General features: G+C 40.6%; 2 protein-coding genes across 4 annotated transcripts in view; both read right to left on the bottom strand.

The window, feature by feature from the left end:
- eepd1 (endonuclease/exonuclease/phosphatase family domain containing 1) overlaps positions 1–7,477 on the bottom strand; it is a 35,890-nt gene extending 28,413 nt beyond the window's left edge. The window contains exons 1-3 of the mRNA XM_034131159.1: positions 7,247–7,477; positions 6,894–6,931; positions 5,515–6,432 (exon numbers count right to left, since the gene is read on the bottom strand). Of these exons, the coding sequence (XP_033987050.1) occupies positions 5,515–6,323 (809 nt within the window). The 5' untranslated portion in view covers positions 6,324–6,432; positions 6,894–6,931; positions 7,247–7,477. The remainder of the gene's footprint in view (positions 1–5,514; positions 6,433–6,893; positions 6,932–7,246) is intronic.
- Positions 7,478–16,921: 9,444 nt separating this feature from the next.
- Positions 16,922–26,550, bottom strand: part of sept7a (septin 7a) — a 54,040-nt gene continuing 44,411 nt past the window's right edge. For 2 of the 3 annotated variants that reach the window (XM_034131094.1, XM_034131096.1), the window contains 6 exons: positions 25,802–25,853; positions 25,565–25,690; positions 24,557–24,577; positions 22,535–22,670; positions 20,627–20,772; positions 16,922–17,809 (listed from right to left, as the gene is read on the bottom strand). In XM_034131094.1, the coding sequence (XP_033986985.1) occupies positions 17,773–17,809; positions 20,627–20,772; positions 22,535–22,670; positions 24,557–24,577; positions 25,565–25,690; positions 25,802–25,853 (518 nt within the window). In that variant the 3' untranslated portion in view covers positions 16,922–17,772. The remainder of the gene's footprint in view (positions 17,810–20,626; positions 20,773–22,534; positions 22,671–24,556; positions 24,578–25,564; positions 25,691–25,801; positions 25,854–26,550) is intronic. The other variant, XM_034131095.1, reaches the window with a different exon arrangement.

Raw genomic sequence — 26,550 nt, 5'->3', positions numbered from 1 at the left:
AGTAGAGACACTGCATACTGATATACACCTGAACATCAGCAGGAGAGGACTCTTTAAAGTAGAGACACTACATACTGATATACATCTGAACATCAGCAGGAGAGGACTCTTTAAAGTAGAGACTCTACATACTGATATACACCTGAACATCAGCAGGAGAGGACTCTTTAAAGTAGAGACACTACATACTGATATACACCTGAACATCAGCAGGAGGACTCTTTAAAGTAAAGACACTACATACTGATATACAGCTGAACATCAGCAGGAGGGGACTCTTTAAAGTAGAGACACTACATACTGATATACACCTGAACATCAGCAGGAGAGGACTCTTTAAAGTAGAGACACTACATACTGATATACACCTGAACATCAGCAGGAGAGGACTCTTTAAAGTAGAGACACTACATACTGATATACACCTGAACATCAGCAGGAGAGGACTCTTTAAAGTAGAGACACTACATACCTGAACATCAGCAGGAGAGGACTCTTTAAAGTAGAGACACTACATACTGATATACACCTGAACATCAGCAGGAGAGGACTCTTTAAAGTAGAGACACTACATACTGATATACACCTGAACATCAGCAGGAGAGGACTCTTTAAAGTAGAGACACTACATACTGATATACACCTGAACATCAGCAGGAGAGGACTCTTTAAAGTAGAGACACTACATACTGATATACACCTGAACATCAGCAGGAGAGGACTCTTTAAAGTAGAGACACTACATACTGATATACACCTGAACATCAGCAGGAGAGGACTCTTTAAAGTAGAGACACTACATACTGATATACACCTGAACATCAGCAGGAGAGGACTCTTTAAAGTAGAGACACTACATACTGATATACACCTGATCATCAGCAGGAGAGGACTCTTTAAAGTAGAGACACTACATACTGATATACACCTGAACATCAGCAGGAGAGGACTCTTTAAAGTAGAGACACTACATACTGATATACACCTGAACATCAGCAGGAGAGGACTCTTTAAAGTGGAGACACTACATACTGATATACACCTGAACATCAGCAGGAGGACTCTTTAAAGTGAATTTAGTAGTAGTAACGCCAATGTTTCACCAAATTATGAATGTATTTAAAGGGATTTCACTCCTATTCTCAGTGAATGTGATGTTTCCTTGTTTAAAGCCATAACAAAGTCACGTGTTCAGCTCATGTCGACCAACATCTCTCACTCATTGTGACTCATGCAATTAAATCAAACAGAGGACAGAAGATTCAATATTTCTCAGATCACTTCCTGCCTGTAATTTCATTGCATGTTTTGTTACTTCCTGTGCAGTCAGGTAGCTGCCAAGTTAAACTGGATGAATATCAGAGAGTCGTTTGGTTCTTAGATTGTTGCTTCATACAGCTGGAAGTTGCTAAGAAGATGAAGACATCACGTGTTTCCAAACTGAAGCTACTTGTTGTCTCTATTAGGAAATATCCCAGTCCTCTTTATATATCACAATCTATCAATCAGCTTTGTTATAACTGTATATGTGATTTGTTTAATTATAGTCATATTTCTCCTCCTATTATAGTATAAGTAGTAGTAAAAGATAAATTAAAAGACAGCTTTGGTTACGTTACAAATTACATGTTTGCATATATATTGTAATAAAACAGATTTTTTTTGAAAAATTAATGCAATCATTTAAATCATCTAAAATACATGCAGGTATTTTTAGATTATTTTTCGGCATTGATTTCTTGTACATTTAATACTTTACCTACATTTCGCTGATTATACTAACTTACTTTTACTTTAGTAAGATGCAAGTAAAAAATGCAGGACTATTACTACTTTAACTGAAGTATAAGACCTTGTTCCAGCTGTTTAAGTCATTATATCAGCGTGCGTGCGTGCGTGCGTGCGTGCGTGCGTGCGTGCGTGCGTGCGTTCCTGCTGCAGAGCAACCTTTAGTAAACTGAGTTCATTGAACTGCAGTAGCTGCTGGTTTGTGGATCAGAGCCAGAGGGAAGTGTGTAAACTCAGCCGGGATCTTGTGATCATGCACAGAACGGAGAACACACACACACACACATCCACACAGAACAGAGAACACACACTGCACAATGATCCTGTCCATTACGGTGGGAACACAGGAAGTGGTGGAGGTTTAGGAGGAAGATGTAAGATGGAGACAGTTCTTATGAAAACACTCCCTGTTCACACACATCAGGCTGCAGGCTGTTTGCTGTGGGTGTGGCTCAGCTGATACATCACTTAACAATCATTATTGATATCACAACACACCCACCCGTATTGGTATATGACCTTTATATATACAGTATATACGTTCTGTGTGGCCTTCATCAGGGAGTCTATTAAATTGTTTAAAAGCACGTGTCTATTCAACTGCATTCAGAAACATCTGTTGAGGGAAATCGTGTTTTCAGTCGCTTGAAAAACGATTTAAAAAGAAACCAGGGCTGTGCAATAAATCAATATTGTGATATGTGACAAGATAATGCCTGAGGTTTCAGATAGAAGCGTCTTTTCCTGGTTTGAAAGGATTTAATACAGTAAAGTCATTTTAAGGATTTATTAAACAGTTCTAGCTCTATTACTGTTGTATTTTACCCATGACTGATATGTAAATGTGAATATTTGTCAATGTCTTCACAATATTGAGTTTTTGATCAGTGTGTGCTCTTTATTTTTCTCATACTGCCTGTACCTCTTTTCACCCTCTGTCTGAAACCAGAGCCCAGTCTGCTCTGATTGGTTAGCTGATCGGCTCTGTTGTGATTGGTCAACCACTTAGGCCTAGGCTCCACGGGAACGAAAACGGGTTGAATCCGCATATTTCTCATGCGTATAGCCCTCTAAGCTCGACGACGCCGTAACGGAACGGTAGAAACGGACCCTGCAAACGACAACGGGTCCAAAGGTGGATAGATCTGGGAACGGAGCGCTCTGGGGGGTCCAACGGGGCCGTGTGGTCGCCTATACAGTCATCCGTTTCTGATAATGACGACGCAATAGCCGTGCCTCTCCCCGCCTCTGCTGCTCACCCCCGCAAAAGTACACTGCACACTGAATTCAGATTATTTATCTTTATCTCGATATGGACATAAACGCGAGTGAAGTCTAATCTGACAGGACGGAGACACGCAGCTCCTGCCGCTGTGATGCAGCGGGAGGAAAACACACACTTCAAGTCAGATCACCACCCTTAGCTATTTTAATTACCTCTCAAACTACCTAAACTAGTTATAAATATGTTTATTTTTACTGTCGAGTCATCATTACTGGATCAGCTGCTGCATGAGACAGACACTGATGCTGTCAGAAGAGAGGAACAAGAGACAGGCTCCGTGTATTTTATTATTATATATCATTATATCGTCGTTATTCATTTGTTTTAAAGCTCAATAAATAACAATGAAGACCTTTGACCGGCACTTTTATAATTTTGTCCGGAAGATTTAAACTTTAACACACGTTGACCGGCGAAAAACTCTGCCCGGTTCCCTCGGCCCCGACCGCGGAGAATACACAGAAGTGCAGCCATGACAACCATTCTTCTTCGCTGCTTTTGTGGAGGAAGTTGCTGCTTTTGTGGAGGAAGTTACAGCGCCACGTACAGGCTCGGCATATGTACTGCAGCTTTTCCAGCGGTTGGATGTAAACGGAGCCGTCTCGTGTAGCTTGACACAATCCGGTTGCGTGTGGACGGAAGCTTTTTGGCGTTTGCGTTACTCCTATGCGTTTTGCCGTATGCGTTCCCGTGGAGCCGGGGCCTTAGAGATGTCCCGCCCCTTAGCCTATCACATACAATGTGTTAGAGCTAGCCAAAAGAAGCGATTGTATCGTGATGTCATTATGTTACGGAAGTAAACAAAGGAGTTCAATGGAGGCGATTCAGGCGTTTGGGAGAGAAATCCACAGGGATTTTAACCTCTGAAGACCATTTACATGCACTAAAACCTGGATTAAAATGACACATTTTCCGAAAGAGCTTAGTGTAGCACCTTCTCCTTAGAGTTTAGGTTTGGATGATATGATGTTTACATTGTAGAGCAACTCATTTTCCAGACTATCAGAGAGAGAGAGAGAGAGTGCAGTGAAGTCTCACCTCTCGCTCTGATCCTGGCAGACTGACAGAGGTAATAAAGACACACCCTCCACAATAACAGAGAGCCATTGAAGATGTCATGTGATCAGAGTAAACAGTGAGAGCTGATACGGAGCATGTGAACAGAATCTGATCGATTTAATCTCGTTATTCATTAACACTGACACTCCCAGAATTCATCAGGGCAGATTAAGCTGCATTCACAGAGGAACTGCACAGATGATGCACTCTGGGTAAAAGTCACTGTAAAATGTTCACTACGGGTCGAGGTGATCTGCTTTCTCTCACTGTGTCAAACAGAATCAGAGACGTTTCATCAGTTCATCAGAAAACCGTGGTGTAAAGTAACTAAGTACTTTACTTAAAGGTGGGGTTGGTAATTTTGGAGAAACCAGCTCGAGTGTGCTAGAATTTGAAAATACACAGCCGGAACAAATCTGCCACTTTCTTACAGAGCCCCTCCTCCAACACACACGAACGCGCACATGACCAATGAGGGCACGAGATAAGTTTGTGCACAGATGGAAGGCTGACAGGCAGGTAGGCCATCCAGTTATTTTAGCTTTTTACAGTACTACGGCTTCCACAGATGAATTTTCTTTATGGATTTTTTGTCAATGCACTTCAGATATTCATTGCTATCGGGATGTTAAGAGCATTCCATGGAATATAACAAAAAGTGTATCTCGAGCCGGTTTCTCAAACTTACCTACCCCACCTTTAAGTAAAATGTTGAGGTACTTTGTACTTCTACTCCACTACATGTATTTAATACCTTTAGTTACGTTACAGATCTGGATGAATGATGTGAAATATAATCAAGTCTCAAACTAGCTGCACCTTTACCAGCTTTGAGAACACTTTAATGATCAATCATGTCTTTTTTTTATTTGAGTTTAGTTGAGCAGCATGAACAGATATTATAATTTCCTGATGGACAGATCTGCGTCAAGTCATCCATAAACAAGTAGTTATTCTTACATGAAAATTAAGTCATAAAATTAATTAAAACATTTTCAGATGTGTTTTACATTGGCACTTTTTTCTAAACGTTGTTTTCAAAAAGGTTATTTTCTTTAATTTATTCCAGCAACTTCAATTTAAGTCAAAATAAAAAAATATATCCCAGCAAGGATGTCCCCCCTCATTTTCATGCACAACACCTTCCTATAAATATATCTATTGTTTGTTTATTTTTATTTTTATATGTATTTATGTGAAGCACTTTGGATGTGTTTAAAACATAAATGAATACAGTTGAGTTGAATGGTGGCCTGTTATTTAAATCTCCTTAAAGGGTTACTTTCTTGTCTTTACTGTTATTTATTTCCTAGTTTTTTATGTATTTATGTGAAGCACTTTGGTTGCATGTTTGAGAAATAAAGTTGAGAGTCTTTACTCACTCGTTCTCCAGCAGGGTCATGCAGACCACCTCTTTGACCCCCGGGTTGTTGGCCTTATCGCAGCAGCAGCTCTGCAGGCTCCAGGTTCCAATCCGGACCACCGGCTTCCCGTCCCGCAGCCCGGAAAGAGGCTCCAAGTCCGGCCTCGATGAGAGCATGTGAGCCGGTCCTCCTGGATCCATCTCCTCGCTGCTGAAGGAGGTCGGGCTCGGGTGAGACCTGGAGGTAGACGGAGCTCTGGACCTCTCCACAAACACCTGGAAACGGATCCGGTCTAACAGAGAACTGTTGATGTTTTTCACCCGAACCAAGTCCTCGATGCTCCGGAAGGGACCGTGTTCCCCCCGGTAGGCCGCGATGTTCCCCGCGATCCTCTCCGTGATTCCCCGGAGGCTCTGCAGCTGCGCCGGGGTCGCGGTGTTGATGTTGATCCCGGAGCCAGGCGTGTGTTCCGCGTCTTTACGCACGGAGGACGGGGAGTGTTGCGAGGAACCAGTCCGACTAGAAACACAGATCTCCAGCTTTATAATCTCCAGTTTGGTGGCTCCGATCCCGCTCACTAAAGCCAGATCCTCCACCTTTCTAAACCCCCCGATGCAGTCCCGGTACTCCGTGATGTTCTGCGCCACGGCCCGGTTCACCCCCGGCAGAGTCATCAACTCCTCCTCGGTCGCAGTGTTGATGTTCAGCCGCTCCTGGTTCACCAGAACCGGCCCGAAGTTACAGGCGGCGCTGAATTTACGTTTCCCGCAGCTGAAATCCGTGGGGTCCCGGGGGATGGACCGGTGACAGCCAAGGCTACCCCCCATGGTCCCGGATCAGAGAGAGAGAGAGACACCCCGGGAGAAGAGGTCCGGATCAGAGAGAGGGAGACACCCCGGGAGAAGAGGTCCGGATCAGAGAGAGGGAGACACCGGGCTGGAACAGAGGAGAGGAGACAGTCAGAGGTATAGACACACTCACACACACATATCTATAACATGGGAATACCCAAGTACAAGTATCTTATTGTGCTTAAGTACAGTACTTCAGTACATCCAAGATAAGATAAAATAAGATGGACCTTTATTAATCCCCATGGGGAAATTCTGTAGTTTAACAGTAACAGGGTAAGAATGAAAAACAGGACAGCACAGATTCACACAGATTAGAGATTAATACAATTAAAGATACAAATACAAATGATATACAGTTAAGTAACTTTAAAATAAGAAATGAATTAAAATGAACGTATTTGGGTCCTATACATATTAGATATATTTACATGTATGTGTGAAAACCGTGTGTATTTTATGTCCAGTACTTGTGTCACACATAAATATCTATAACATGATAATGGTGATAGAAACACACATATAATAAAAAAAAAAAATACGCACCTATCAGATCTGACCTGATCAGAGAGGGACACACCGGGCTGGAGCAGAGGAGAGGAGACAGTCAGAGGTAGAAACACACACATATATAACATGATAATGATGGTAGAAACACACATATATTCAATTCAATATTCAAGGCTTTATTGTCATGTGTACATAGCTACAGTGTAGATATGTCAATGGAAATATTTCCTGGCTCCTCCAACAGTGCAACACAATAACACTGATAAAATAGTGCAAGTAAATACAAATAAAATAGATATCTATAACACTATAATGGTGGTAGAAACACACATATCTATACCATGATAATGACTTTAGAAACGCATATATATAATAATAAAGATACGCACCTCTCAGCGGTCCTCAGGCCGGGTTTACATGCTGCATGAGTCCGGCTGTCGGTGTGTGTTTTGCGGCAGGATCGCGCTGGTTTTACCGGGAGCAGATCTGTAAACTTTGCCCTCCAACAGCAGCGGGGTGACTGTTCACAGGTCGGCCTCCACACACACACTGACACACACACTTTCTGTCCTCAGCTCAGCCTCCACACACACTAACACACACACACACACACTTCTGACAGCGCTCACATCAATACTAACCTCCAGCGTGCGTGAAGGAGCACAGCTTCACCGGAACACATAGAGTTGACCTTCAAAATAAAAGAAGCCTCAGTGATTAGGTGCATCAGAATCAGGTTTATTGTGAACTTCAAAAAATAAAATTAACGTCCATGATCTCCTGATAAAATAAATAAAGGCATATAATTTAATTGCGTGGAGTTGTCCTGTTCACACAGCCAATGTCGATTAAATCCGGCTTTTATTTTGAAATCTGTGGTTTAATACTTCCTGGAGTAGCAGCAGGAGGGGGCGTGGCTTCAGACATGACAACCAAATGTTTTGTGTTGCTGTGGAAGATACGTTTATTACTTGCATGTAAATTATTATAAGGGGTTTATCCAAATCTAAATTTGTTTTTTTATCAAAGTTCATAATTAATATTGTTTCTGATGAAGTAACAAAAAGCTATCTTCATTAAACCAGGATTCAAACAAAGTTTAAAAGTGCACCTATCATGCTATTTTTAGGCAATATTATAGGTCTCAGATATATACAAATATATAAAAAACATGTCTTTGAAGTGTTTTGCTCAAAATACCAAACAGATCACTCATTCTAGCCATGCCTCATATCCCTCTATTTCACTTCCTGTTTCAAAAGTGCTGATTATAACTAGCTGATATAAAGCTTTAAAAAAAACAATTGATAAAAAATAAAAAAGGAGGGGTCTGAGCTTATGCGGGACCCGGCAGCTACTGTCTAAACTAAATACTGCCGTGATGAAACGCCATATCATGGATTATCAAGGATTGTTTCTGAAACAGTATGGAGCTCAAAGGCTTTCTCTCTTGCCGGTTATACCACAAGGTGAGTTCCTTTTTATTTCCTGCTTCTTCACACACATGCTCTCCAGTACAGGTTAGCTCTGAGTGTTAGCGATGCTAATGTAAACACCGACCATATTACGTCCAAAACAGTCGGACATTGTTTCTGATAGCAACGTTTCTGATAGTGCTGTGGGTCCACATTTCAGATATTACGTCATATCGGACGCAAATCTGGATCAGCTCAGTTGTTCCCCCGTTTTTAGAGATTTGGGTACGGAGGAAAAGAGAGAGGGTTTTATTTTCTGACGCTGCGTGAGTCTCCTGACACATCGGGGACACATATGTATGTATAAAAGACATAAAAAAGTGCATTTTGCATGATAGGTCCCCTTTAATATATCGGTCGATGCCAAAACAACAACACAAGAACCTTAACAAATATATATTCCTATAAATACTTGGATCTAATGTTGTCTAGAACAAGTACTGTAGAACATGTAGTTTATTCAGTCACTAAACAATTATTCTGCTGGTTAAAAAGTACATTTGTTAAGCGTTATGTTTGTATTTAAGCCAATATGTACTGTATATGTTTTTCGGGTTGTTATGAACTTAGGAACCTAGGATCATGAGTGAGAAATGAGAGCATGTGATTATCTCTCCGGCTCCTTCTGCTCTGATCCTGCCTGATTAAATTAGCATAGCATTTTCATTTCAGATAAAACACTTTAATTTAATTCTTTTGTCAAAAACGCACGTGATTACCCATTGATCTGAAGCTTTCTCTGTTCTGTGACAGTGTTGATAAACTTAATTTAAAGACAGAATAATTCTGCTTTTATCTACTGAATTTTGCCTGTGCCTCAAAATTCAACATGAGCTGTTTTTTTTAAAGGGGACCTATCATGCAAATTGCACTTTTGTACGTCTTTTATACATGAATATGTGTCCCCGGTGTTCCAGGGAACTCACCAAGTGTCAGAAAACACAACCCTCTCTATTTTCCTCCATACCCAAATCTCTAAAAAAGGGGCTGCAACGGATCTGATAAAAACTGATCCAGATTTGAACACTGTCCTGACGTCAGGACGGTGGCGCTACGGCTATTGGGCCAACTCCACCAATCAGGAGGAGACAACCACGGCATTGCCGTTCGAAAGCGCTGGAGACGCTGTAGTACATATGCCAGGCCTGTAGGTGGTGCTGTTCTCACAGAATCTGCCCTTGCAAAAACAGAGCTAACATTTTTCAAATTGAGCGAAATGAGGCATGGCTAAAATGCATGATCTGTTTGGTATTTTGAAAAAAAAAAAAGTATAAATATGCCTTATATAGGTATGGTCCTACACTATATTATTCAAATATAGCATGATAGGTCCACTAAGCTTTGTTCCTTTGATGTGAGCAGAGGTTAATCATTGGAACAAAAAACACCTTTAGCTCACCACCGCTAAGCTAAAGGAGGCTAATGTTGGGCTTTAGAGAGGCGAAGTCCCTCCCTTTCCGGGGGAGCTCCATGGGACCTAAAAAGTATGTATTGAAGTCAATGGAGAGAGAAAGATTATCTTTCGATCCCGTTTGAATTGTGCCACGAATTACACATATGATGTTTGTCAATTTAAAAGATAATTTTACAAGTCAAAAAAATAAAAATGTGTGGTAAAACTGAAGTAACACTTTTTTTGTGTGAAACCGCTCAATGAACTCCATCTCCCGTCTCGCATCACACACCCAGACGGCCGTCACGTTGGCACATTTCACTTCTTTCTTTCAGAATGAGGCGGAAAGTATTAAAAGAGGTGAAAATCACTCCAAGTCTGGGCATGTTGAGAGCTGCACATACACACAAGGGGAGTTAGTCGGTTCGTAAGAGCCAGCATGCGGGACCGGGATTCTGGGATTTGTCAAGCCACTCCTGGTCCTTTCATCAGACGGGAAGCAAAAGAATGAGCAAGACCCATTGCTGGTATGATAACAACCTGGTACTAAGCACACAGGCATCTTGTTAAAGTTATCTTATTTTAGCCAGCGCCATATAGATAGATTATATCTATATGGCGCTGATCTTAGCTATCTCTTATCTCTTAGTGGAGGAAAACAATTGTGACATCACTTACGCGACTCTGGGATTTGTAGTCTTTCTAGTTGCGTATTTTTCATAGTCTTATATTTCAACAGTTTTACGACAAACTGTGACTTTTTTTACATGGAAATTATTTTTTAAGATTGACAAACATCATATGTGTAATTCGTGGCACAATTCAAACGGGATCGAAAGATAATCTTTCTCTCCCCATTGACTTCAATACAAACTTTTTCCGAAATAAGGTCCCATGGGTCCCACTGGAAGGGGAGGGACTTCGCCTCTCTATAAAGGAGCTATAGCACGGTCACATGACTTCAAGTCACCACCGCTAAGCTAAAGGTGGCTAATGTTGGGCTATAAAGGAACTACAGCACAGTCACATGACTTCACGTCGCCACCGCTAAGCTAAAGGTGGCTAATGTTGGGCTATAAAGGAACTACAGCACGGTCACATGACTTCACGTCACCACCGCTAAACTAAAGGTGGCTAATGTTGGGCTATAAAGGAACTACAGCACGGTCACATGACTTCACGTCACCACCGCTAAGCTAAAGGTGGCTAATGTTGGGCTATAAAGGAACTACAGCACAGTCACATGACTTCACGTCACCACCGCTAAGCTAAAGGTGGCTAATGTTGGGCTATAAAGGAACTACAGCACAGTCACATGACTTCACGTCACCACCGCTAAGCTAAAGGTGGCTAATGTTGGGCTATAAAGGAACTACAGCACAGTCACATGACTTCACGTCACCACCGCTAAGCTAAAGGTGGCTAATGTTGGGCTATAAAGGAACTACAGCACGGTCACATGACTTCACGTCACCACCGCTAAACTAAAGGTGGCTAATGTTGGGCTATAAAGGAACTACAGCACGGTCACATGACTTCACGTCACCACCGCTAAGCTAAAGGAGGCTAATGTTGGGCGTGATGACGTTTAGTCGTCTCATTTAGACACTTTTTAAATCCACCAGTGGGGAATAAAACATTAAAATCTCTTCAGCTTGTGTTAACCACAGACCTTATTTCAGGACAACAAAAACACATTCAGAAACCATTGACCTCCAGACCAGGGGACAGGAAGTGATGAAATGCATTTCCAGGATTTAGGACTCATTCCTGCTCCACTCTTTTATGGTTTTGAGCAGAACTTTATTTGCTCTGGACTCGTGGATTGGTTTTGAACGCAGCCCTGCCACAGGACAAGCATTCAAGACGGACATGTTTTGCAAAGCTCTAATCTTACAAATGCAAATTCTTCTTCATGGCACTGTGTTTATCAATGTGCCGTCAGACCATGGATCTTTAGCCCTGCAGAGTGCAGACAGGCTGCTGTGTGCCAGGACTCTCTGAAGGGATAAGCCTCTGTGCACATTACAGATCTATTTACAGACGGGTGCCCCAGCGCAGAAATTCCTGACATCGCCACCTCTGCTTGACCTCAGCTTTTATGCAACAAGGATGAAGGAGAAGATTACACGAACAGAGATGATGTGAAGACAGACCAAAGACAAGAGGTCAAATGTAATGGTTAGTTGGACTTAATCCATATATTGATTCTGAATTTCTCGTGGCAAAGCACGCATGGTCATCTCTGCAAAGGGCAAACGGAAACAAAGAATTAAATCAGAGTCTGATCCACAGCCAAATCAGTTAAGAGGATTCAAGAGAGATATGAATTTAGTAAACATGAGGGCGGCTTAGGATTTACGTTCTCTGATGGCATCTCTCCGTGGCGGATGTCTTAAATTACTAACCTTGTGGTATTTTAATTTATAAAACCTTATATTTGTGAGCTTTTCTTCCAGACTGTGGTTTCTCTTCTGCACAAAATCCAGATACAATGCATTAGGGACACAGTATATCCTACATTTTACGTCAAAATTAGTTATGTTAGTATGTGAGTTTTAGCTTAGTCATGGCGCCAACATTCTAGCTTCTTGTTCATCTTAAACGTTCCAGTTCTACCTGCTTATTATTGTCCCTAGATGTTATATATATGCAGCAAAAGGGCTAGTTTGTTTTAAAGATGTAAGGCTTTTTAACGCTCAATAAAAGTACGGTTATACTGTAGTAAAATATGTTTAAATATTAGTGCAAAATGCTCTTTAACAAGTAAGTATTACTGTTCTTCTAAGTTGAATATTCTCCTGTTCCCTTACATGCATTCTCTTAAGTGGATATCAAATCATTCGGACAGAGAGCAAACGGCCTCAGTTGCTGCAGGCTTATGTATTTTGCAGAGATCCGGAACTAACCCAGAAACTCTGCAGCTCTCGGGGAATCAGGTCAATGTCAGCGTAATAATGAATCCTCCCTGCAGCCTGCGGAGCATTCAAACTCTACGATTGGCCAAAAAATCCACGAAGAGCCAGTTCAGGTCTATTTGATCTGTTTTATTGTGTTGCACTGTTGGAGTCAGTGACCTAAGATTTTTTTCATTTGTATTTCTACACTGTAGCTATGTACACATGACAATAAAAGCCTTGAATCCTTTATGACCTGACCTGAACCCCTCGATGCCTGATCGAAGGAGATTCATTAAAACACAACAGAAGTGTAACGAAACACTCATGAACGGATCATTTCGAGACAGTACAGATGTGCAGGGATGTGGGATTTTGGGATGTCGTGTAGAATCAGATTTGTGATCAGTTCATAACTTCTCATGTGGGCTGACACATGGGGTTTTAGTGTAAACGACTGTGATTGGCTGAGAGGGTGTTCACCTGGGCAACCTGGGGTACAGCCGGCCAATCAGGAAGAGGAGAGGCTGTACAGGAGACTAGATGTCAAACATGAAGGGATGTGGCGTGATTCTGAGGTACACTAGTGTGTGTGTGTGTGTGTGTGTGTGTGTGTGTGTGTGTGCGTGTGTGTGTGTGTGCGTGTGTGTGAGTCCAAAGGGTCCAGTTTTTGTTTGAATAAGCCAAAGGCAGAGACAGATTTAAGGAAAGATCAATACTTCAAGCCAATGCTGATTTACTTTAAATACATAAAACCAAATGTGTGGGTTTGTCAGACACTGTATTGTGCAGCTCGTCCATATATTGGCTTTCTGAATGGACCCACACTAATCTCCTGTTGCAGTGTTTGCTCGAGTCAACAGTGGACAGGAAGTGAAACCTGGACACCAGCTGTTTCCTAGCAACACAAGTAGTGTGAATATGTTTCAGTGGGAAGCGTCATTGACCCGTTGCATTAAATCCCATCCATGGTTTCATCATATCAAAGAATAGAATACTGACTGATTGAGATACTGAGAAATAGGTCACATTGAAGATCTTCTAGATTCATTCTGGGCCCTTTGGCAGCTTTCAAAACATGGTTAACTTCTCTATACATCTTAATATTCGTTGATTATATGATGCCATCAACTCAAAAGCCCCCCAAATGTAGCCGGATTCCCCCAAAAGAACCACTTCCCAACCCTAAAATATGACTCAATGACCGCCAACCACGACAAAACCCCCCTTTAAGAACATATTAACCCTTTAAAGCCCTCTTACTTCCTATTAACAATCCACTATTAGCTGGGCAACCCTTAAAGACCCCAATTAACCCCGTTGTTGAATAAAACACAATCTAAAATACCTCATGAGTCCCCAACAAACAGCTTAGACCCTCCTCACGATGTCATAAAAAACACCAAGAACCAGAACTACCAAGAACTCAAATTCCCTTTTCCACCAAAGTGGTTCCAGTTCCTGATTTGGAGCCAGTTTCTCGTGACAGATTGAGATGCTGAGAAATATGTCACATTGAAGATCTTCTAGATTTAGTTTGGGGTCGTTAGGGAGGGTGTGGCGCAGTGGACTAGTGCGTTGGTGTTGGGATCAGGGGAGCACAGGTTCAAACCTCACTGCAGTCAGCATGTCGTTGTGTCCCTGAAGACACTTCACCCCAAAGTGCTCCTGTGGGGATTGCCCACAGTATTGAGTATGTAAGTCGCTTTGGATAAAAGCGTCTAACAAGTGACATGTAATGTAATGTTTTCATTCTGTGGCCCTTTGGCGGATTTTAAAGAATGTTAGCTTCTCTATAAATCTAATTATTTGTAGTTGATATGATGCCATCAATCCCAGATCACCCTAATGTGGCCGGACTCACCTAAAGAACCACTTCCCAACCCTAACATATTCCCACTGACCCCAAACCTTGACAAAAAAAACCCTTTAAGAACATATTAACCCTTTAAAGTCCTCTTACTTACATTAAGAAAACCACTACTAGCATGGCAACCCTTAAAGACCTCAATTAACGCCTTTGTTGAATAAAACACACAATCTTAAATACTCTCATTAAACTATCTTGATAAGCCCCCAACAAACAGCTTCGACCCTCCTCACGATGTCATAAAATACACCAAGAACCAGAGCTCACCCCAGAGCTCACCCCCGATCTCACCGTGTTCAAATCACAAATCAAAACTCACCTCTTCAGAACTGCTTTTAATCTGTGTTTTATATATTTTTAGTGTTGTTTTAATTGTTTTTATGAATTGTTACTCTGTAACGTGTCTTTGAGTTTCTACAAAAGCTCTCTATAAATAAAATGCATTATTATTTGCATTATTAGAACTACCACAAGAACCCAAATACCCCTTTCAACCAAAGCGGTTGCAGGGCCCGATTGGGAACCAGTTGCCCGTGTTTCCACAGCAGGTTGGAAACACCTCAAAAGACCCCAGACCCTCCTGAATGACTGCTAAGGAATTGAATCCCTTCTAACAGCCAAATAAAACCGGCTCACTTTGAAGCCTTCAGCGTCTTCAGAGCCAAGTTGGCAGCGATCAGCTCACAGACTGAGGAGCACTGTGTGTTCCTGATGAAGCTGATCTGAGGAGGAAGATGTCTGAGAGGAAGGTCTCCTCAGTGGGTGAAAGGTTATATCCTCAAACAAAACCTAACAGAGAACACATCAGGGTTTTAAGTTCATCACAGAGACAGCTGGGTCATGGTTAAAGTGCAGGGGGACACTGATAAAGCTGATGAGAAGCACAGGAAGTCCCTGAACTCACCACCAGGAGGATCAGTGCTGCCCTCTGCTGGACACAGACTCCAGGTCTATGAATCTTTAAAACACCAGAAAAACATTCATTTCTAACTTGTTTTCTAAAATGTCAGTTATCGCTGCATGTCCAGTTTCATGAACACTTCAAGAGTGCTGCTAAAAACACAATTCTTATTAAACGAATATGGACATTTGTTGCATTTACACACTTAATGTATATAATATCCTGCTTTGTATATGTTTGCTTGTCATGTATATTTTCTACTTTTTTAATGCTATTTTATTTCTTTTTGAGACGTTTACATTTTGAATGGTTTATTTCTAGTCTTTTAATTTCTCTTATGTACAATGCCTTGTCTTTTGATGCGGCTGCAAAGCAAACATTTCCCAAATTGGGATCAATAAAGTACTTCTTATCTTATTATCTTTATCTTAGTTCACAAGAAACCAAAATGCATCACTGCTGTATACTAAGAGTACTTCATAAAATCTGGGCATCATCAAATGACTACTTAAAAACAACACTGCCAATTAAACTAAGAGACACAGAAACGCGTTTAAAAAAATTAATCTGAAGGTTATTTTTAGTTTTTGAGCAATTTCCCAACCATCCACTTGTTCCTAGTAACTTGATTGCAATTAGATAGCACTTTTATAGTATTTGTGACAACTCAAAGCAAAAACACACAACCAATTCACTGAGGGATAGTACACACTAGCAGCAAACCCAAAAATCAACTGTTTTCAAAGTGTATTTTGTTGAGTCACTCCGGTGTGAACACAGTGTTTGCTTTGTTCATTATCCCAGTTTGAACTCTCACCCTGCCTTTCCCTCATGCTGCTGAAACACCTGAATCCCTTTGGTGATCAATAAAGCTTCATCTTATCTTTGTGTTAATAAATGCTAAGGAATGAGGCATTTGTTTTTCCCTCTATCCAATAAAACTTGCAAACTTTTAACTAGTGGAAGGCCATTTTAAGCTAATTAGTTTCCCCAGTTTGTTGTGGAAGAACTTAACGTGTCTGTATCTGACCTCAACACTATCCAACATCTCCGGGATGAACGGGAACGTCAAGCTTCTCTCCAAACGTCCGTGTTGGAAACTCCCTTTTCTCTCCTGCCTGAATAGAAGCTAATCTCTGCAGCCAGGTAACAACGTCTGCACCTGAACCACCTGAACCACCTGAAACACCTGAAACCAGAGCAGTGGAGGCCGTTACAGAAACACAGTGATGTGGCAAACAATTCCACACGCGCTGCTATATAACATGTGCAATATCCTTATTATTATTAATAATGTTCTATGATAACGTGCACTTACGTATCTGTTAATATTTACTTAATGATGTGACCGCCTGTTTCCTGTAGTTATTGAATTGCTCTTTTTACTGCACTGTTGGTGTACAGTTTTATTATTATGCTGCTGTGTTTATTGTATTTGTTTAACTCTGGCACAACAATTTCCTTCAGGATAAATAAAGTCGTATCTCATTCAACAACATGAGGGCAGCAATTTGAAGACAAAGTCATCTGTGTTTTTTTCCCCATCACAATTTTTATTATGTGACTTTTTAACAATAAAAACAGGACATTAAAAATGCAGATGCGTTACACAGACAGTGCTGAATGTGATGTGAAGAAGCTGCAGTTACTGAGGCTCCTCCAGCAACACCTCCACACCCTGGAAATACTCCGTTTGAATAGAATCTGCACGAGAAGTGGAAAATAAATTCACGTAAAAACACTTCGGAGCAGTTTCTTGAACATCGTTACACTCGGCGTGAGTCGGGAATAAATGTTTGGCGTCCAACAGAAAGGCTAGAAACTAAAGCAACAAAAAGCAGGGCCGATACAAAATGAAAACGACAACAAAAGTAAGAAAATGTTACACATGGTCGAAGATAAACACTGCAGTTTGTGGTTAAACAATTTACATTTCAGGAGCTGGAAGAGGACTGGGAGGAAATTAAATGTGATACCTAAATAATAAGTCAACCGAAAGATACATTTATATATATTTATATAAAAAATAACAGTGCCTGAGGTGAGCTGCAGCCGCGACAGGCCGAGCTATTCGTTTGGTTTTTGGCATTAAAAAAAGGACGCAGCGTCCGACATTCCCAAAGGAGGAAAGAAAGACTTCCTGTTTGTCACGAAGGTGTTTTCTACGAGTATACGTGTCGTGTGAGCGCACACTGAAGGGATACAAGGATCGTATTAAGGGGGAACTCGAGGGAGAGCATGATTGGTTAGATTCAGAGTCAGACGACAGCGCCCCCTGCTGGCTCCTCTTGATTATCACACAGTATGTTGTGATGGACAGACGCTCTCAGATCAGGGCGGGCAGGAAATAATGAAACATCAGGAAGGTCCTCCGGAGGGTTAGAATATCTTCTTCTTTTTGTTCTTTTCCAAGGTCCTGCAGACACAAGAGGACAGAGGTCAAATACTTTGTATTACCTGTGATCTGGCCCTTCGTAGTGTTTGGTTATCAGATAGTCTACAGACTTTTATCTTCAACTGTCAACATGTATATATTTTACTTTTTAGTTCCGTTTTATCTTCTATTTTGAGAGGTAGGTAGGTTTAAACCCTACTAAGGCTGCACGATATTGGAAAAAACTGACATTGTGATATTTTCTTCCCCTGCGATATATATTGCGATATGAAAAAATACAGGAATTGAAGAAAAGACAGTTTTTGTTGTCCCAAACCATCCTTTCTTGAACTCTAATGCTATACAATTGGTATTTTTCTAACTATATTTAACCGGATGAAGGATTTTAGTCACGGACGTCTCAAGGTTCAAGGTTCTTTATTGTCAAACTAACATAGCTACAGAGTAATTATGTCGTTGAAAATCTTAGGTCACAGGCTTCTCCAACAACGCAACATAATAATACAGATAGTAAAAGTAATACAAAAAGAAAAATAGTTCTAAAATAAAGTGAGAGAGAAAAAAAGTGGAATAGTCTGGATCTTAAGTTATCAGAGCAACAAGCTGAGCTAGCTCGGTTATCCTGCTGTGATCTGATCAAGAATGATTGTGATTGGTGGTTTGCTGTGCATGCAGAGCCTGGGTTAAAACATCTGTTAATATATTATATATTTTTATATATACTCAATACTGTGGACAATCACCACAGGAGCAATTTGGGGTGAAGTGTCTCAGGGACACAACGACATGCTGACTGCAGTGGGGTTTGAACCTGTGACCCCCTGATCCCAACACCAACGCTCTATCCACTGCGCCACACGCCTCCCGTTAAACACCTGAACTGTTGAAACAACATCCATAACATTCATCTGGCTGCTACTTAGTAATTATTTCTCTATTTCTCTAATATATCATTCCAATAGCTTGCATATAGACTCTTATTTCACTATTTCAAACTATTTTTCTTTTTGTATTTACTATTTACTTGCACTATATTTGTCTGTTTATCTGTTGTATTGTGTTGCACTGTTGGAGAAGCCTGTGACCTAAGATTTTCATCGGCATAACTACTCTGTAGCTATGTTCGTATGACAAATACAAAACCTTGAACCTTTTCACATGATGTACAATACCTTGTTTACATGCTGCTGGGATGAAAGAAAAATCCCAAATTGACATCAATAAAGTAAATCTTATCGTAAATTAAAAAGTGTTCTACCTTCATCCATAAACACAGTGTTAGTAAGGGGAGTGAAGCTTTCTGAATTCAATGAGGCATGTTTTATTTAATTCATAGATTTCTGTTCAGTATATAAAAGGTGCTATTTCAAATTAGAAATCTTGCCCTGGTGCTTTTACTAAAAACCCAATATAATACACATTTTAAGGGCGACTGTGGCTGCGAGGGAGTGTGGTCGTCTTTCACCCAGAAGGTTGTGGGTTCGATCCCAGCCCATGCAGTCAACATGTCGATGTATCCTTGGGCAAGATACTTAACCCTGAGTTGCTCCCGATGGCCAACGGTGTGTGAATGTTAGTTCCTAGAGTAAGGTACACTGCTCTGTGTGAATGTTAGTTCCTAGAGTAAGGTACACTGCTCTGTGTGAATGTTAGTTCCTAGAGTAAGGTACACTGCTATGTATGAATGTTAGTTCCTAGAGTAAGGTACACTGCTCTGTATGAATGTTAGTTCCTAGAGTAAGGTACACTGCTCTGTGTGAATGTTAGTTCCTAGAGTAAGGTACACTGCTCTGTGTGAATGTTAGTTCCTAGAGTAAGGTACACTGCTCTGTGTGAATGTTAGTTCCTAGAGTAAGGTACAATGCTCTGTGTGAATGTTAGTTCCTAGAGTAAGGTACACTGCTCTGTGTGAATGTTAGTTCCTAGAGTAAGGTACACTGCTCTGTGTGAATGTTAGTTCCTAGAGTAAGGTACAATGCTCTGTGTGAATGTTAGTTCCTAGAGTAAGGTACACTGCTCTGTATGAATGTTAGTTCCTAGAGTAAGGTACACTGCTCTGTATGAATGTTAGTTCCTAGAGTAAGGTACACTGCTCTGTGTGAATGTTAGTTCCTAGAGTAAGGTACAATGCTCTGTGTGAATGTTAGTTCCTAGAGTAAGGTACACTGCTCTGTGTGAATGTTAGTTCCTAGAGTAAGGTACACTGCTCTGTATGAATGGGTGTGAATGGGTGAATGACATGTAGTATGTAAAGCGCTTTGAGGGGTCTTAAAGACTGGATAAAGTGCTATATAAGTACAGTCCATTTACCATTTAAATAAAAAACCACAACAAGATGAGCTGAACGTACACATTATGATGATATTAAATTATAATCTGGAGGAGATCATTGAAGGATACACTCCACAGTCCGCTGTGTGCTAATCAATGTGCGGTAAATCATGACGTTTTACTTATTTCGTTTTCTTTATATTAACCGATTGCAATAATGTTAACTCACAAAGACAAAAGGTAACATTTGTTACTGCTAAACTCATTTTTCTAATTCAGTAATAAAGTGAGAATTCAATATATAAGAAGTTTAAGCTTAAAGATAAGAAACGCTGCCGGTTAAATAAGTATTTTTAGAAGGTGGTTCATTCAAAAATAGCTCTGAGACAACAGATTTACTCCAGTGGGTTTTTCCCTTTAACACAATATGCAATTTAATTGTCTCGATGTTGTAGTTTTACTGATGACTACGGATGTTTTCAGGGTAAATAAGCTAATATTTAGCTCTGTTATGGTTCACCTGTAAAGCTGCAGGAAAAGCGCTATATAAATAAGATGTGTTATTACCTGGAGGCGTCTAGTTTCTGCTGCTCCAGGATCCTCTGCTGAGCCTCCCAGGTGTTCTTCTCCTCTTCGAGCTGCCGGCGTTTCTCCTCCAGCTCGCGGTGCTGCAACTCCAGGTTCTTTTTCATCTGCTCGTGACGCCTCTGGAGCTAAAGACACACAAACAAACAAACAAACAAACAGACAAACAAACAGACAGGCAGGAGGTTAACAAACAGGCATCAATAAATGAACGTATAAAACTCTCATTAGTGCGTTCACCGTCATTTGTTTAAAGGTCCCCTATTATCCTGTTTTTCATCAATATACTAGAGGTCTCAGATATATACAGAGCCTGTCTCTGATTGGCTGAAACACCAAACAGATCATTGCAGCATTACCCATAATCCCCTCTGTTTCAGCCCTGTTTCCAAAGTGCTGATTCTCTGTCTGTTACTTTAGATGAAAATAAGGAGCCCCTCCCCACGCCCCTCTGAGAGAGATTTGGTTACAAAGAACTCAATGGTGCTCTAGGAGGAGATTCAGGTGATAAGGTGGGTGGGTTACCTTGGTTGCTGATTGGCTAATGGTTACTCAAGACAAAACATCGTTATGACATCATAAAGTGGCCAAAATCTGATCAGCTCATTTTCAGACAGGTTTTTATAGAAATGGATCAAAAAGAGAGAGAATCTTTGTTCCTGAAACTTTCAGAGTCTCTTTACACAGAGGGGACACATGTTGATGTAGAAGAGACATGAAGAAGAGGGGACACATGTTGATGTAGAAGAGACATGAAGAAGAGGGGACACATGTTGATGTAGAAGAGACATGAAGAAGAGGGGACACATGTTGATGTAGAAGAGACATGAAGAAGAGGGGACACATGTTGATGTAGAAGAGACATGAAGAAGAGGGGACACATGTTGATGTAGAAGAGACATGAAGAAGAGGGGACACATGTTGATGTAGAAGAGACATGAGGAAGAGGGGACACATGTTGATGTAGAAGAGACATGAAGAAGAGGGGACACATGGTGATGTAGAAGAGACATGGAGAAGAGGGGACACATGTTGATGTAGAAGAGACATGAAGAAGAGGGGACACATGTTGATGTAGAAGAGACATGAAGAAGAGGGGACACATGTTGATGTAGAAGAGACATGAAGAAGAGGGGACACATGTTGATGTAGAAGAGACATGAAGAAGAGGGGACACATGTTGATGTAGAAGAGACATGAAGAAGAGGGGACACATGTTGATGTAGAAGAGACATGAAGAAGAGGGGACACATGTTGATGTAGAAGAGACATGAAGAAGAGGGGACACATGTTGATGTAGAAGAGACATGAAGAAGAGGGGACACATGTTGATGTAGAAGAGACATGAAGAAGAGGGGACACATGTTGATGTAGAAGAGACATGAAGAAGAGGGGACACATGTTGATGTAGAAGAGACATGAAGAAGAGGGGACACATGTTGATGTAGAAGAGACATGAAGAAGAGGGGACAAATGTTGATGTAGAAGAGACATGAAGAAGAGGGGACACATGTTGATGTAGAAGAGACATGAAGAAGAGGGGACACATGGTGATGTAGAAGAGACATGAAGAAGAGGGGACACATGTTGATGTAGAAGAGACATGAAGAAGAGGGGACACATGTTGATGTAGAAAAGACATGAAGAAGAGGGGACACATGTTGATGTAGAAGAGACATGAAGAGGAGGGGACACATGTTGATGTAGAAGAGACATGAAGAAGAGGGGACACATGTTGATGTAGAAGAGACATGAAGAAGAGGGGACACATGTTGATGTAGAAGAGACATGGAGAAGTGGATTTTGCAGAATAAGTGACCTTTAAGTCTTTATTACCAACGACTACGCTTCATCTTATAACACATAAAGCCTTTTGAATGTTTTGTTTACCTCGGCCTCGGAGTCTCGGAGCTTCATCAGCTTCTCCTTCACCTTCATCTCAAACACCTGCTCCATCTCCTGCTCCATCTTCTTCATCTTGGACACGTGGTCCCGCCGCTCCTCCTCCATCTGGGCCAGAGGACTCCTGCAGACACAAAGCAGGGTTTAAAAACTCCCACTCAGCAGAATCGTGCCCTGCCTACAGACTTAAAGGAGCCTTTCTGACTGCAGAGTGATGAAGAGGAGGAAGAGGAGGAAGTGCTTTCCTTCCCAGCGAGGAGGGAGGGAGGTGACAGGGTTCAACAGGAGAACAGGTGTTATTGGGAATCAAACCTAAAACTGCCCCAAACCCACTTCTCCTGCTGAAAGCCCTCTCTCCTGCAGACAGGCTGGAGCTCCTGGAGTGTACAACGTGTCTGATTTGTTAATATGAAGGAGGAGGAAAGCAAAAGCATTTTCTTTACAGTGTTAGTTAGAAGAAAGTAGCAGCTAAGATCTGGCTGTGTAGAGATACAAAACAAAGAAATTAGCCAAAGCATGTATTATTAGCTTTAAGCTAGCTGTTAGCATGGCTCGACGCAACGTGACGAAGAATCCCATCAGCCTTAGTTTGTGTTTTGATCTAATATAATATATACAGCTCTGGAAAAATGTATGAGACCTCTGAACATTATGAGTTTCCCTGCTTTACTATTTATAGGTATGTATTTGAGTAAAATGTATTTATTTTATTCTATAAACTAATAACATTAACGAGTGGTCTCTTAGTTTTTTCTGGAGCTGTAGATACAGTATTTACATAAATTGTGTTTGTTGTCCAATCTTTGCTGTTTTCTTTGTTTTTTCACGAGTATTGTCCTCTCATTCTTGTGTTGGGTACGTTTAGTTTTTGCCTGTCCTAAAAATATGATAAATATGATAAATCCAACTTGCTTCCTTGCACTAAGTTAACGAGTTGAATGTTATTCAGATGAATCGACTCCGTTAGTGGATCAGTTTGTTGACTTCTCTGTATTTTCTTCAGCCAAACTGGAAACACCGCAGCTGCCAGAAATGTATATATAATTATTATTATTTATTTATATTTAAATTATATTCCTTAAAGTGGACCTATCATGCTATATTTGAATAATATAGTGTAGGACCATACCTATATAAGGCATATTTATACTTTTTTTTTTCAAAATACCAAACAGATCATGCATTTTAGCCATGCCTCATTTCGCCCAATTTGCACTTGTTTTTGCAAGGGCTGATTCAGTGAGAACAGCACCACCTACAGGCCTGGCATATGTACTACAGCGTCTCCAGCGCTTTCGAACGGCTGTCTCCTCCTGATTGGTGGAGTTGGCCCAATAGCCGTAGCGCCACCGTCCTGACGTCAGGACAGTGTTCAAATCTGGATCAGTTTTTATCAGATCCGTTGCAGCCCCTTTTTTAGAGATTTGGGTATGGAGGAAAATAGAGAGGGTTGTGTTTTCTGACACTTGGTGAGTTCCCTGGAACACCGGGGACACATATTCATGTAGAAAAGACGTACAAAAGTGCATTTTGCATGATAGGTCCCCTTTAAGTTAATATAAATATCTTTATTTAGCTAATTCTTAACTTATTTTCTATGTTTCCATAACCATTTGTATCCTGTTATTTTATTTATTTCATTCCATAATGGAGCACCTTTCACAAAACCCAATTTCCCCGGGATGAATAAAGTGTTCCTCCCAGAATAATACAAATCAGAGGATCAATTAGTCCGTGTTTGTTTAGTGTTCATTGATTAGTTAGTAGTTAAAGCTTCAGAGGTTAATCAATGAAACTGCAGCAAAGCGAGAAGCTGATTTCAGATCATCACATTAATCAGATCACAGATGTTTGGAAGGTATCCCCGTCTCTCTTGTGGAATGATGTAATAGCCAAGCAGGACCAATGCATTTAAATCAGATACATGTCGGCATTTCAAAGCGATGCAGGAGGAAAGCATGAATGAATGAACGAGGGGATGAAGCTGAGGAGTTTGAAGAAGTCACTTACATGTTGTCAGATGTCTCAGGCCTAGAAACAAACACACAGACTCTTAACATGCTGCCGTGAACGTGCTTCAGCAGGCGGTGGATTAGAGCTCCGTTAGTACAGATTAAACACACTGCTGCTCAGTTAGTGTGCGTGTGTGTGTGTGTGCGTGTGTGTGTGATTCAGTGACAGCTTGCACACTTTAATCTGTCTGAGTGTCTGCAGACTGCGACCTCTGAACTACAGATTCTGTTCACACTCAGCAGCGACATTATCCCACTAGTTGATATTATTAAGGCCTTTTAAAAATCCAATGATCAGAGCACAGACACAAGAACCATACACATCAACAGATAAATAATAATAACAGGGGGTTTTCTAGAAAGATATAGTACGAGGACTGTGGCTCTGATCTTGTATAAGACATATCAAAGGTCACAGTAAACGGAGGAAGAAGAAGTACTCAGATCTTGTACTTAACCAAAAGTATATAAGTACTGCGTTACAAGAGAAACAACATTAAAGTAGGCGCTGATCTTGTTTATAAGATATATACATTCTGTGGAGAAGATGACGCCTGTATACAAGATGTCTCCTGACGTAAACAACAACGTGGCGTAAACAACAACGTGACGTCGGAGCTCCATAAAAACAAAGCTGTCGCTGCCGTCTGACGCTCTGTTTGATTCTCTGATTTCTGGAGGAATTATACAGTTTTTGAGGAACAGAAATATTGTTTTCTGGAATCACTTTAACATTTTACGGGGGAAATCTGCATTTTTGTTTCAGGGCGCAGCGCCCCTGTAATCCGGTGCAGACTAACCCCTAAATAATCAGAGCGAACTCCAGTGGAAACAGACTAAACGTCCCCAAATGTCCCCTTTGTTAATGGTCAAGGACTAGCATATCTACATGATGCTAGATAACACAATGGGTTCATGTGGTTCATCTCTGCTTGCATCTTTAATTGTTGTTATTATTATCATGATATCATTATTATAGTTAATTATTGTGAGCAGATGAACGTACTTGGTGAGCTGTCCCTTGTTCTTGTTGTTGTCCATGCCGTTGTACGTGACTGCAGCGAGTTTCCTGCTGCGGTAATTCTCGTAGTGAACGTTGTTCGTCACGTCCTTCAGGTCCTGCATATTAGTGCTGGGGGGAAAAGAAACATTTACATTTTAATGACATTTCCTTTCATCTTTGTATACAATACTTGAAGTCACTGTTAACAAACTAGTGTTGTACTTTAAACACATTTCTCACCGGATGAGCATATTTCGGAGGATGGTGAAGTCACAGTGCTCTCCGTTCTCCACTGTGAGGGACAGACAGAGCAGATACAACATACATTTTAAACAACTTGGTTTGTATGTCTGGTTATTATCAGTTAAAAAACGCAATTAATATCAGGGCAGCGAGAGTCTCAGAGAGAAAACACATGAACCTTGGAAGAAAACCAAAGTAAATATATGCAGAGAACATCTCTTCAGACACAAGTAGTAGTTTTTTATTTATAAACTTGGAATTATTCCCTTTAACTGGAATTTATTTGGCTAACTAAATCTAAACTTTATTGCATATGCTTTCAGTCCCAGAACATATTTACAATTGATGTGTTATTTTATTACACCAATAAGACATATTTGTATTTATTCAATGCTTTTCTACGCTAATGAATGTAATTGTTATTAAACAGTATAATTTAAGGATGTGTTCAGTTATATATATTTTTTTTCTTTCTTTCTTTTTTTAATTATTATTATTTGTTTAATCTCTCAAATTGTATCCGTGTCCTTTGTTGTGAAGCGCTTCGAGATTTGTCTTGGCAGATGAGAAGCGCGATACAAATTAAATGTATTATTATTATATATTTTGTATCAATAATATAATTTTACTGCCCATTATCTTTTATTTATATATTTTTTCTTATTCTACAGTACACTGATAACTTGATATATTCTTTGAAACACAATCATTTCAGTATGTTTCTTTTACTGTCTTTGTGAAGCACT

The sequence above is a fragment of the Trematomus bernacchii genome, unplaced genomic scaffold (assembly GCF_902827165.1).
Source record: "Trematomus bernacchii unplaced genomic scaffold, fTreBer1.1, whole genome shotgun sequence".
In the NCBI taxonomy this organism is placed as follows: domain Eukaryota; kingdom Metazoa; phylum Chordata; class Actinopteri; order Perciformes; family Nototheniidae; genus Trematomus; species Trematomus bernacchii.
This window is presented reverse-complemented; position numbering and strand designations above follow the sequence as displayed.